At 39.0% G+C, this 13240-nt stretch overlaps 1 protein-coding gene across 1 annotated transcript in view; it reads left to right on the top strand.

Moving 5' to 3' along the window:
- LOC309548132 (uncharacterized protein) overlaps nt 1-13240 on the top strand; it is a 707228-nt gene that overhangs the window by 28328 nt on the left and 665660 nt on the right. The window contains exons 4-5 of the mRNA XM_082248097.1: nt 2665-2849; nt 6030-6149. Coding sequence (XP_082104223.1) covers nt 2665-2849; nt 6030-6149 — 305 coding nt within the window. The remainder of the gene's footprint in view (nt 1-2664; nt 2850-6029; nt 6150-13240) is intronic.

The following is a 13240-nucleotide window of genomic DNA, read 5'->3' as shown; positions in this document are numbered from 1 at the left end:
CGTTTGGCCTAAACATCGCCCATTCAGGTACTCACCTAACACCTGAACTCTCTCTGTGCTTAGTGGGATGTTCGCCTGCCGAGTGCACAGTCAATAGGTTGTTAAGGCTTCCCTGCTGAGAGCTGAATTTAAAAAGATAATTGTAAAAAGAAAATGTAAATTAAAAAAATATTGGGGTAAAAATAGCTTGGGGGGACACTTTGGGACTTGTATGGCTTTTAAGGAGAACCCCATGACAGAATTAAGAAAAAAATGGCGTAGGCCCCCCCCCCAAATCTTTCCTGGCCCTTTGGGTCTGGTATAGATTTGAAGGGGAACTCCACGCCACAATAAAAAAAAAAAACGGTGTGGGGTCTCCCTCAAAATCCATACCAGACCCTTATCTGAACATGCAGCCTGGCAGGCCAGGAAAGGGGGGGAATAAGCGAGTGCCCCCCTCCTGAACCATACCAGGCTGCTTGCCCTCAACATTGGGAGGGTGCTTTGGGGTCCCCCAAAGCACCTTGTCCCCATCATGTTCCCAACAGCCCTGGGCTGTGGTTGTGGGAGTCTGCGGGTGGGGGGCTTATCGGAATCTGAAAACCCCCTTTAACAAAGGGGGCCCCCAGATCACAGCCCCCCTATGTGAATGGGTATAGGGTAAATCGTATCCCTACCCATTCACCAAAAAAGTGTACAAAAAAAATAAACACACAAGGACACACAAGGACAAGTCCTTTATTTAAAAATAAAACCATCATCAATCACGGCCACCCGAGAAAAAAAAAAAAGCCCTGCTCTCAGTGAACGCTTCCCGCGGACTGCCTATTCGCAGTTTGACAGTTCTTATATAGTGAATGGGCGGGGCCACAATGGTGATGTCACCAAGAAGCCCCGCCCCTCACGTTGTCACCGACCCAGCATGCACCGGTCTGTGACGTCACGCGGGGAGGGAGTACCTGGTGACGTCACCGACGTGGCCGCGCTCATTCCCTATACAACAACTGTTAAACCACGAATAGGCAGTCAGCGGGAAGTGTTCCCCGAGAGCGGAGCTTTTTTTTCGGGTCGGCGGGTGGTGTGATTGACGGTGCATTTACTTTGGGGGGACACTATTTTATTATTTTTATTTTTGAATAAAAGGACTTGTCAAAAACTTTGTTTTGTACACATTTTTGGTGAATGGGTAGGGATACGATTTACCCGATACCTATTCACATAGGGGGGGCCAGGATCTGGGGGCCCCTCTGTTAAAGATTCCGATAAGCCCCCCACCGGCAGACCCTAAAAACCACAGCCCAGGGTTGTTGGGAAGAGGCCCATGTCCCCATCCCTGCCCCTGAGCACTTCCCCATTTTGAGGGCATGTAGCCTGGTATGGTTCAGGAGGTGGGGTGCTCGCTCATCACCCCCCCTTTTCTGACCTGCCAGGCTGTGTGCTCTGATAAGTATTGGTCTTGTATTGATTTTGGGGGGGACCCTACACCAAATTTTTTTTAAAAAGGGCCAGGTATGGACTAGGGGGGAACAAGCAAGTTTAAATTAAATTTTTTCTCTAAGAAATGTCAGTATTGCTGCAGCAGGCTCCATACATCGTACAGATGCGCCACTATACAGGCACATTAGGGGACCCTCCAGGCACGATATTTAAAGGATTTTTTTCATTTTTATTGTTTCACTTTAAGCATCAATAAAATCACTGCTCCTTTAAAAACAATTGTTTTAAAAGCATTTTTGCATTGATACATGTCCCCCAGGGTAGTACCAGGGTCCCCATGCACTTTTTATGGCAATAAATTGCATATAAGCCTTTAAAATTAAAACTTTTGATTTTTCATGTTCATGTCCCATTGACTTTAATAGAGTTCGCAGTTTTGCTAGAACCTTTTCCCTGTTCGAGATGTTCATTTGTGAGCCAAACAGGGGGGTGTTCGGCCCATCACTACTGGAGATCAATGATTCAATTGTAAAGAACCGGTAATAAGCTGACAGGGATGTCTACTAGTACCCAAAGACATGACTCTTTATGGGTACCTTTCGGCCTCATGCACATAGGGCATTTGAAAAAACGAGCTGCAAAGCCAGTTCTGATGCCAGGAAAAAGCAGCTGTAAAAACGTGCTTTTAGAAGCCTTTTGTATTGGTGTTAATGCACATTTTAGCCACATTTAGCAGCATTAGTGTTTAGCAGCCTTTCTCTGCCCTCTTCTATTTTCCAACCTCAAATCCAACTACTACAACATAAAGGCGTCTGGCGTGGTCTAACGCTGTATGCGTAGTTAAGCAGCTTTTAGCAGCCTTTAGCAGCGTCAGGCGTTTTTACAGCTTAACCCTGCTGCTTCAGAATGCACTGGCCCTGGGTTTTTTACAGCCTAAAAACACCTATGCCACTTACAGCTTCTAAAAGCCTGCGTGTGCATGAGGCCATAGAATAACATGGAGGGGTGTTTTTAAGCTGCAAAAAAAAATGTCTGATGCTCCTAAAAGCAGCTGTAAAATGCCCTGTGTGCATGAGGCCTTACTGTTAGAACAGCTCACACCTTTGGACATATGAATTGCCTGTATTATTTGCGCAAGTGTTCATTCCAATAAATATTGCACCCCAGTCTTTAAATTATATTAAGATTCTATACATATACTACAAATGCCTGATATAACATAAATAACATTATCTGATTCACTTTTAGCCAATCATGTGATTTCTGTGGACTGTGACAGACTCCCGTTAAAGTATTTCGATAGTCTTCTTCACCAAGTCTACTTGCCACTTTTGACAAGCAGTGCAGCAAGTGGAATATACAGCAATGACAAGATCATTGATGCTTTACATCGGTTTATTGGGAGCCTGGAAGTCATTGAAGGTCATTCACAGGTAGGTTAGAACACTTTATATACAAAGAATACACTTTTTTTTCACATTTTAGTACAAAAAAGACAAACAAGAGAAAGCATACACCTTGGGGTTGATGTACCAAGGGCAAATGTTCACTTTGCAGGGAAACTTTTTCCCAGAGCATAGCAAACGTGGTAAAATTTCACTTTGCAAAGAATACCCAATTATATTCAAGGAATACAGAAAACAGCATTATTGCTTGCAAATGATTGGATAAAAAAAGCTTCACCTCATTCACTAAACTCTGGGGAATATTCCCCTGCAAACAGAGCAGTCTAAACAGAACAAAAAAGCATGGCCAGCATACACCCATCGGCCACTTTATTAGGTACACCTGGCTAGTACTGGGTTTTTTTGCCTTCAGAACTGCCTTAATTATTCATGGCATAGATTCAACAAGTGGTTGGAAACATTCCTCTGAGATTTTGGTCCATATTGACATGATAGTATCACACAGCAGATTTATCAGCTGCACATCCATGATGAGAATCTCCCGTTCCACCACATCTCGAAGGTTCTCTATTTGATTGAGATCTGGTGACTGTGGAGGCCATTGGAGTACAGTGAACCCATTGTTATGTTCAAGAAACCAGCGGTGAGATGATTTGAGCTTTGTGACATGGTGCATTACCCTGCTGGAAGGAGCCATCAGCCGATGGGTACACTGTAGTCATAAAGGAATGGACATGGTCAACAACAATACTCAGGTAGGCTGTGGCATCTAAATGATGCTCAGTTGATACTAAGAGGCCCAAAGTGTGGCAAGTAAAATATCCCCCACACCATTACACCTCCACCAGCCTGAACCGTTGATACAAGGCAGGATGGATCCATGCTTTCATGTTGTTTACTCCAAATTCTGACCCTACCAACTGAATGTCGCAGCTGAAATAGAGACTCCTCAAACCAGGCAACGTTTTTCCAATATTCTATTGTCAAATTTTGGTGAGACTGTGTGAATTGTAGCCTCACTTTCCTCTTCTTAGCTGACATGAGTGGCACCCGGTGTGGTCTTCTGCTGCTGTAACCCATCTGCTTCAAGTTTCGATGTGTTGCGCATTCAGAAATGGTATCCTGCATACAGTGGGGAAAATAAATATTTGATTCCCTGCAGAATTTGTGAGTTTGCCCACTTACAAATAAAGGGTCTATAGTTTTTATTATATAGATGCATTTTAAATGATAGAGATGGAATATTAAACGAAAATCCAGAAATAAAAAAACACATAAAACAAATGCTATAAATTAAGTTGCAGTTCAGTGAGTAAAATAAGCATTTGATTCCCAAGCAAAACATGACTTGACTTAGTAATTGGTTGAGAACCCCTTGTTGGCAAGCACATAGATAAGACGTTTCCTGTAGTTGGTTACCAGGTTTGCACACATTTTAGGGGGGGGATTTTGGTCCACTCTTCTTTACAGATCTTCGCTAAATCCTTAAGGTTTCTTGGCTGTCTATTGGCAACTGGAAGTTTCAGCTCCCTTTATAAATTTTCTAAAGGGTTATGGTATGGAGGCTGGCTAGGCCACTCCAGGGCCTTAAATTGCTTCTTCTTGAGCCACTCCTTTGTTGCCTTGCTGGCATGTTTTGGGTCATTGTCATGCTGGAAGACTCATCCACGGCCCATATTCAGTGTTCTGGCTTAGGGGAAGAAGGTTCTTATCCAAGATTTTTCAATACACGGCCCCATCCATTGGCCCCTCAATGCGGCAAAATCAGTCTGTACCTTTAGCAGAGAAACAGCCCCAAAGCATCATGCTTCCACCTCCGTGCTTGACTGTAGGGATTGTGTTCTTAGGGTCAGAATCAGCATTTTTCTCCCTCCAAACACGGCGAATTGCGTTAACGCCAAAAAGCTCAATTTTGGTCTCATCTGACCACAGCCCTTCCTCCCAATTCTTCTCTGAATCATTTAGATGTTCATTGGCATGACTGTACATGTGCCTTCTCGAAGGGGACTCGCCATGTTTGGAGGAAGAAAATGCTGACTATGACCCTAAGAACACCATCCCTACAATGAAACATGGAGGTGGAAACATTATGCTTTGGGACCTTCTTCCCTCAGCCAGAACACTGAAGATGGATCATGGTTGGGTCTTTCAGCATGACAATGACCCAAAACATACCTCCAAGGCAACAAAAAAGTGGCTCAAGAAGAAGCACATTAAGGTCATGGAGTGGCCCAGCCAGTCTGCAGACCTTAATCCTATAGAAAATGTATAGAGGGAGCTGAAACTTCAAGTTGCCAAGTGACAGCCAAGTAACCTTAATGGTTTAGAGAAATTCTGTAATAAAGACTGGACCAAATCCCTCCTGAGATGTGTGCAAACCTGGGGTCACTAACTACTAGAAATGTCTTACCTCTGTGCTTGCCAACAAGGGTTTCCACCAAGTACTAAGTCATGTTTTGCTTGGGGATCAAATACTTATTTTACTCACTGAACTGCAACTCCATCTATACCATTTGTATCATGTGTTTTTTCCTGGATTTGTGGTTGATATTCTGTCTCTGTCATTTAAAGTACACCTATGATAAAAATTATAGACCATTTCTTTGTAAGTCTGCAAATTTACAAAATCTGAAGGGGATAAAAAAAATGATTTTCCCCACTGTACCTTAGTTGCAACAAGTGGCTCTTTAGGTTACTGTTGCCTTTCTATCCTCTTCAACCAGTCTGCCCTTTCTCCTCTGACCTCAACAAGGCATTTTCGTCCACACAACTGCCACTCACTGGATATTTTCTCTTTTTTTGGCCATTCTCTATAAACCCTAGAGATGGTTGTGCGTGAAAATCCCAGTGGATCAGCAGTTTTTGAAATACTCAGACCAGACCGTCTGGCACCAACAACCATGCCATGTTCAAAGTCACTTAAATTCCATTTCTTCCCCATTCTAATGCTCAGTTTGAACTTCAGCAAGTCAGCTTAACCACGTCTAGATGTCTAAATGCATTGATTTGCTGCCATGTGATTGACTGATTAGCAATTTGTGTTACCAAGCAGTTGAACAGGTGTACCTAATAAAGTGGCCGGTAAGTGTATATCAGTTACTTATATGCTGTACTTACTACATTTCTAGAAATGCCAACAAAAGCAGTCAGATGGATGAAATAATAATGTACATTTGTCACCATTAAACATTTTTTTTTTCTTTGAAGGGTTTCATTGTGCTTCCCATTCCCTCTCTTGAATTACTGAAAAACACATTAGTCAACAAGCATGGAGCTGCAATACATATTTTGGAAACCTCAGTTATTGGCTGGATAAGGCAAATCAAGGTGAGAACTATAAAATGCGTGCGTGTAATACATCTACAGATTGGTCCACAGTTGCCCACAAAAACTGCCGGATGCCCATTAGGCTGATTTCTGAAGAGATGTGCTAAAAAAAAAAAGGCAAAAAAAAAATGCTATGACCTCAACTGTGCCACATCCAAAGGTAAATAAGCATAAAAAGTGCAGCAGTATATCCTGCTACAATCTTAAGCTGGATACACACTATCCAACTTTTGTTGGTAGATTTCCTTCAGATTTACCTTTTCTATGTAGTGCAAGGGCCTGCCAGATTGCATACAAATTGAAAGTGTTTAGGTCTGACCTCATATTTTATGGTTGTGGTAAGTCTAAAGGAAAAAGTCTTCAGAAAATCTTATAGTGTGTATGGCCCATAAGACTTTAATGGCACACGCACTAACAAGACAAGCACATTTATATAGATACAAAATGAAAATCTTTATTTACAATTTATAATAAAAACAATAGTGCATACACATTTATTTAAAATAGTATACAGTTCCTAGAACTCCAAGTATGGGTCTAGTACCCCCTATATACTATGGATAGAGGTATGGTGGTCCAATCCAGTGGTCAACACGTTTCGCATGATGCGTAGCTCCTTCAGGACCATAACAAACTGGGGTCTAGAACTCTGATAAACAAGATAAAAGGGTATTACTCATTCTACACAAATAAAGAATAGCATATTAGTGTGTAGGATAGACATGCATGACACTTGTACATGTGAACTAGCGGGACGTCAATATGCAGAGCAAGTCTTGTGGGTGGACATAGATGGATCCCCACGAGTAAATCAACCCTTTTGTGTGTGGTAAAGTAATGTATCAGAACCTATGCAGGCACTAAATAAAAATCAATAACAGGTAACTGGTTATCAGTATGGGCCACTAATTATATGGGTATATATCATAGGTAAAAAGGCGCTGGTAATCTTAATATATCACGTGTTATAAAAATTAATAGGTGATTTAAAGTGTAATATATGTGATTAAAAATTGCTACAAATATATATATGATCTACTATTGGTGCAATTAGCAAAGAAAAGTGCATACCAGTGCAATTTCAATTCAGAAGTGTTTGTGCTTCTCAAAGTAAATTAATCCACAAAGGTGTGGATCAGTGAACCAATAAATAGATATATAAAGAATTCCATACAAAAATCACATAAGAATATATAAAAATATAAATATATAAATGTGCTCCAAGTAGTGTTTAAAAATCCAGGCAATAGCATGCAATCAAAATTGTGCTTGGTGGATTCTTATTAATCCCTTCACAGTGCTCCAGGTGCTGGGATGTGACAACCGTCAATTAAGAAGTGCTTGTGCTTCTCAAAGTAAATTAATCCACAAAGGTGTGGATCAGTGAACCAATAAATAAATATATAAAGAATTCCATACAAAAATCACATAAGGATATATAAAAAATATATAAAAAAGTATAAATATATAAATGTGCTCCAAGTAGTGTTTAAAAGTCCAAGCAATAGCATGCAATCAAAATTGTGCTTGGTGAATTCTTATTAATCCATTCACAGTGCTCCAGGTGCTGGGATGTGACAACCGTGGCCTCTTACCAGCTAGCAGCAGGTCACAAGGACCCCCAACGCCTGTGATCCCTTTATTGGGTGGATCAGACCTCTCCTCGATTGCTTGGATCTCTGGCTCCTATATTACTCGAGTTGGACCATGTAGTCCCCCCATACACATAAAGATATAGAAGAACAAATAGCCTCCAATAGTGAACTACATGGTCCAACTCGAGTAATATAGGAGCCAGAGATCCAAGCAATCGAGGAGAGGTCTGATCCACCCAATAAAGGGATCACAGGCGTTGGGGGTCCTTGTGACCTGCTGCTAGCTGGTAAGAGGCCACGGTTGTCACATCCCAGCACCTGGAGCACTGTGAATGGATTAATAAGAATTCACCAAGCACAATTTTGATTGCATGCTATTGCTTGGACTTTTAAACACTACTTGGAGCACATTTATATATTTATACTTTTTTATATATTCTTATGTGATTTTTTTATATATCCTTATGTGATTTTTGTATGGAATTCTTTATATATTTATTTATTGGTTCACTGATCCACACCTTTGTGGATTAATTTACTTTGAGAAGCACAAGCACTTCTTAATTGACGGTTGTCACATCCCAGCACCTGGAGCACTGTGAAGGGATTAATAAGAATCCACCAAGCACAATTTTGATTGCATGCTATTGCCTGGATTTTTAAACACTACTTGGAGCACATTTATATATTTATATTTTTATATATTCTTATGTGATTTTTGTATGGAATTCTTTATATATCTATTTATTGGTTCACTGATCCACACCTTTGTGGATTAATTTACTTTGAGAAGCACAAACACTTCTGAATTGAAATTGCACTGGTATGCACTTTTCTTTGCTAATTGCACCAATAGTAGATCATATATATATTTGTAGCAATTTTTAATCACATATATTACACTTTAAATCACCTATTAATTTTTATAACACGTGATATATTAAGATTACCAGCGCCTTTTTACCTATGATATATACCTATTTATTGTTTTATTACAATTAAAAGGGCAGCAGGTTCAACAATCTTTTATTTAAAGGGCCAGGCGCCTTCTCTTTTCTTTTTATTGCTATTTTAGATACTCTGTATCTATTGAATGGCAGCCGGCTCTAAAGCAACTGAGAAAATGGATGTATTTAACTTATTAAAAGAAAGAACCTATAACTCTAGTGAGATCTTCCAACAAAGATCAATTAATGAGGTTAATATGTCCCAAAATTTTAAACAGCTACAATATAATTTGGAGAGACAAATAAGAACCTGGTGGGATATCACTACCTTTGATAGGTACATAGAGGAAGATATTACCCCCAGACGCCTTAGATGGGATGTCAATCCCAATGATGGAATAGAGGACAAAACCTCTATGGAGGAATGGTTCAAATTTTTCAATAATAAAGAGAAACAACTAATGGAACTCTTAACTAAAAGGAGGAAAACCAAACTCAGTATTATAGAATCAAAAATACAAATAATTAAAGAAAAACTAGCTCCACTCAACGAGACCCAAGAATATAAAGATAAAATAACAATGATGCAAAAACATATCGCACAATATGACATTGAGATAAAAAGGAAAAAAATAAAGAAATACCAACGTGACATAGAAGATTACAAAAAGGGTGTGGTTTACAAATGGCAAGAAGTAATAGGTACTAATTCAAGGGAATCATCCCCAGAAAGGGAACCTAATAGCCTGGACGTAAGATACAACCTTATGAAAGACTTCAGGGTAACACCACATAGAAATATAAGGAGAGAAGAGATGACTCCCATCATTTGTGAAGATGACGAGGGGGACACTACTGCCAATACCATCTTGATACCCACAAGTAATAGATTCTCACCCTTAAGGAATAGAGAAGAATTCTCTACTCCTAGATATATGGAACACCCAAAAATAAGGGAAAATCATAACTATGAACGGAGGAACTCCAACTCTACACCCTATACACCCCAACATACCTTCCAACAACCCCAATTTAAGCCGGTGAGAGGGAGAGGCAGAGGGAGAGGAAGAGGACGGGGAAGAGGGAGAGGATATAAGAAAAATAACTATCAATATGATAATTATAACAATTACCAACAACAAAGAGGAGGAGAAAGACAGACAACATATAGAAATGACCAAGAATATTATCAACCGCCGGGCAGATTAAGACAGGAACCCTCGGGAATGTATAGAGAGAGAGAACGACTCCCTTCCCATCAGGAATATAGGAACAACCAACATCATTACTCATACCCCTCAGATGGCCAAAGACCAGGACCTTCAGAACACTATATCTACCCTCATCCCAATGATGGACAAAAGCCAGGTCCCTCGGGACAATTCAAGCAACAGGGGGAAGAGAGGTCTTGGAAAGACAATTATTGGGCCAACATGCGGGAAAACGCAAAAAAAGAGGATGTAGAGGAGGGAGAAAGAAAACGGAAAAGGGACGTCTAGAGCAAGGGATATTCAATTTAACAGGGGTGGAACTTACACCATCAGAATTGAAAATATTACAAGAGGGACTGAAATTTGCCCCTGCTAAATCTCTAGATCATTTTGAGACTTTTATCGATCTAGAAAAGTTTACACGAAAACTTAATATTAAGAAATTTTTTGCGGAACAACACAAGAAAGGGATAGGAGGAGAGGAAGAAACAGAATACCAACATACCCAACTTCGGAACAAATCAGTTTTTAATCCTAAATCCAGTACCTACCAATATATCCAAGTGTTCAGGAATATTGTTCAAAAAGAGGTACAGATGATGAAAAGGAAGCCAACTAAAAATACAAAGGAAGTTTGGGAAGCCATCAGAAGTTTGGAAGAAAAGAAGAATATCATTATTAGAGCAGCTGATAAAGGAGGGGGTCTAGTGATTCTCAAAAAAGAAGATTATATCAAGGAACTGGATCGTATTGTAAATGATGAAGATACATATGTTAAATTACCTGGAAATCCTACAAATAAATTGAAAGCCAAAATGATACAGTGGATTAATAAAGGGATGAAAAAGGGCCTCCTGAACAAAAAAGAAGGAAAATACCTGAATATTAAAGCCCCTCGTATGCCGGTGATATATCAAATCCCCAAGATTCATAAAAATCTACAGCAGCCACCGGGAAGACCCATAATCAGTGGCATAGAATCTTTATATGCTAGGATGGGTGAATATTTGGATACATTTTTTCAGCCTATAGCTGCTATTGGAAAATCCTTTTTAAAGGATACCAAGGAAACATTAACCTCACTAGTGGACATAAATATCACCGAAAATACAATATTGGCATCGATCGATGTGGAATCATTATATACGAACATCAGACAGAAGGATGCATCAAGGGCTATCAAATGGGCCTTAGAAAAATACACCAATTTAAAGGAACCACAAAGAGATTTCCTATTGGAAGGCCTGAATATGGCTATGTCAAATCATCATTTTTGGTATAAGAATGAGTACTATAACCAAATAAAGGGTGTAGCTATGGGAGCACGTTATGCTCCCAGCGTAGCAAATATATTTTTAGCCAAATGGGAAGAGGAGGATATCTACTCAAAACTTCCACAACAACTGAAGTATTACCGCCGATATCTTGATGATATCTTGGTTGTGTGGGAAGGATCGCAAGAATCCCTGGAACATTTCTTCAAGAAAATGAATAAAAACAAATATCAGATCAAATTTACAGGTAATATGGACAAAAATACAGTGCAATTTCTCGACTTGGAGATCTTTAAGCACAACGGCACTTTAAACACCAGAACCTTCTTTAAAAAGGTGGATACTAATGGCTACATCTCTAAGAGGAGTTGCCATCACCCGGCTTGGATACAAGCGATACCAAAAGGGCAATTCACCCGAATTAGAAGGAATTGTACAGATTTAAAAGACTACAATACACAGACAGATAAATTAATAGAAAGATTCAGAGAAAAGGGATACAAAGAGAAAGACCTGAGAATCACACAAAAGAAAATATCCGAATTGAAGAGAGAAGACCTCCTAAAGAATAAGAAGAAAAAGAAGAAAGAAAACCCAAACTTTGAACTAGCTTTTATTACGGGATTCAACACCCAATACAAAGAGGTTGAAAAATGCATAAAGAAAAATTGGCACATCCTATTAAGGGATGACACTTTAAAAACACTCCTCCCAAAGAATCCAAAATTTATTTATAAAAGAGCCCCGGGACTACGGAATATCCTATCAAAAAATGTTCCAGACCCACCAAAAAAACCACAAATGTTTTTCGCAAAAAATGGCTTCTATAGGTGCAGAAGATGTAAAGCATGCAGGACAAGCAGATTTAAGAAAAGGATTGAACACAAGTTCTTCTCCGCGGACAATCGGGAATTTGAGATTAAAAAATTCATCACCTGCGACACTAGATTTGTTACATACATGTGTACTTGCCCTTGCGGATTAAAATACATCGGACGCACGACCCGCACTTTAGCAATTAGGATAGGAGAACATGTCGATAACATAAAGAAAGGCTTCAAAAAGCACAGCCTGTCCAATCACTTCAGAATTTTCCACAACCAAGATCCCTCCCTCCTTTGGTTCTGTGGAATTGACAAAATATTCAGTCATTGGAGAGGCTCAGATATGCGAAAAATGATATCGCAGAACGAAACCGCATGGATCCATAGACTAAAAACATTAAAACCCATGGGGTTAAATGCAGACATAGACCTTAATTGCTTTTTAAATAATTTTTAGGAATTTAATTGATTATATCCCTTGCCTTTAGATAATATATCTCATATTTATATTTTATATATCCATTTTATATATATATTTTTTTAATTACAAATTATGGATTTTTATATAGATAATATTATTTTAAAAAATTTATAATGTACACTGTACCTTTTTAATAAGCATATGTCCCTATAAATTAATATCTATGTCCATAAGAATGATAAAATAAAAAATAATTGTTCCTATATATGGCCACTAGATGGAGTTATAGTCCCGAATTACACTAAAAAGAATGTAGGAAAAATTAGATGACCACTAGATGGCGTCAATTAAAGATATATATTTTTTTATTTTTTATTTTATAATGTCTAATTTCAATTTTATTTATAATGTTTTATTAATAAAGATTTAATACTAGATATAAATAGTTTTATAATTGTGGGAAATACATTATGTGTTTTTAAGAATTATTGGATGTGAATTGCTGTTTGTATAATGCGGGGAATAGGAATATACCCGGGCGATTTGCAGCAAATGTCAAATACACATAAAATAAAAGGGTCACGTAATAAATCGATACCATCCTGTTAAATATACAGATCGGCACTTAATGTCAATAAAAATAAATGAATGGCGCTACAAAAGCAAAATTAAACACCGGCCAATCATAATAGAGATAGCGATACTTAAGATGTGACTGACAGGGCCAGCACAGACTGCCTGAGGACGCTCGTTAAGCGAAATGCATTGTGGTCAATGCTAACCCGGAAGTAACACACAGAGGCATTCGGAACAGAGGCT

Source organism: Pelophylax lessonae, assembly GCF_965119305.1.
Source record: "Pelophylax lessonae genome assembly, chromosome: 2".
Lineage (NCBI taxonomy): Eukaryota > Metazoa > Chordata > Amphibia > Anura > Ranidae > Pelophylax > Pelophylax lessonae.
Note: the sequence above shows the minus strand (reverse complement) of the source record. Positions and strands in the feature narration are given on the sequence as shown.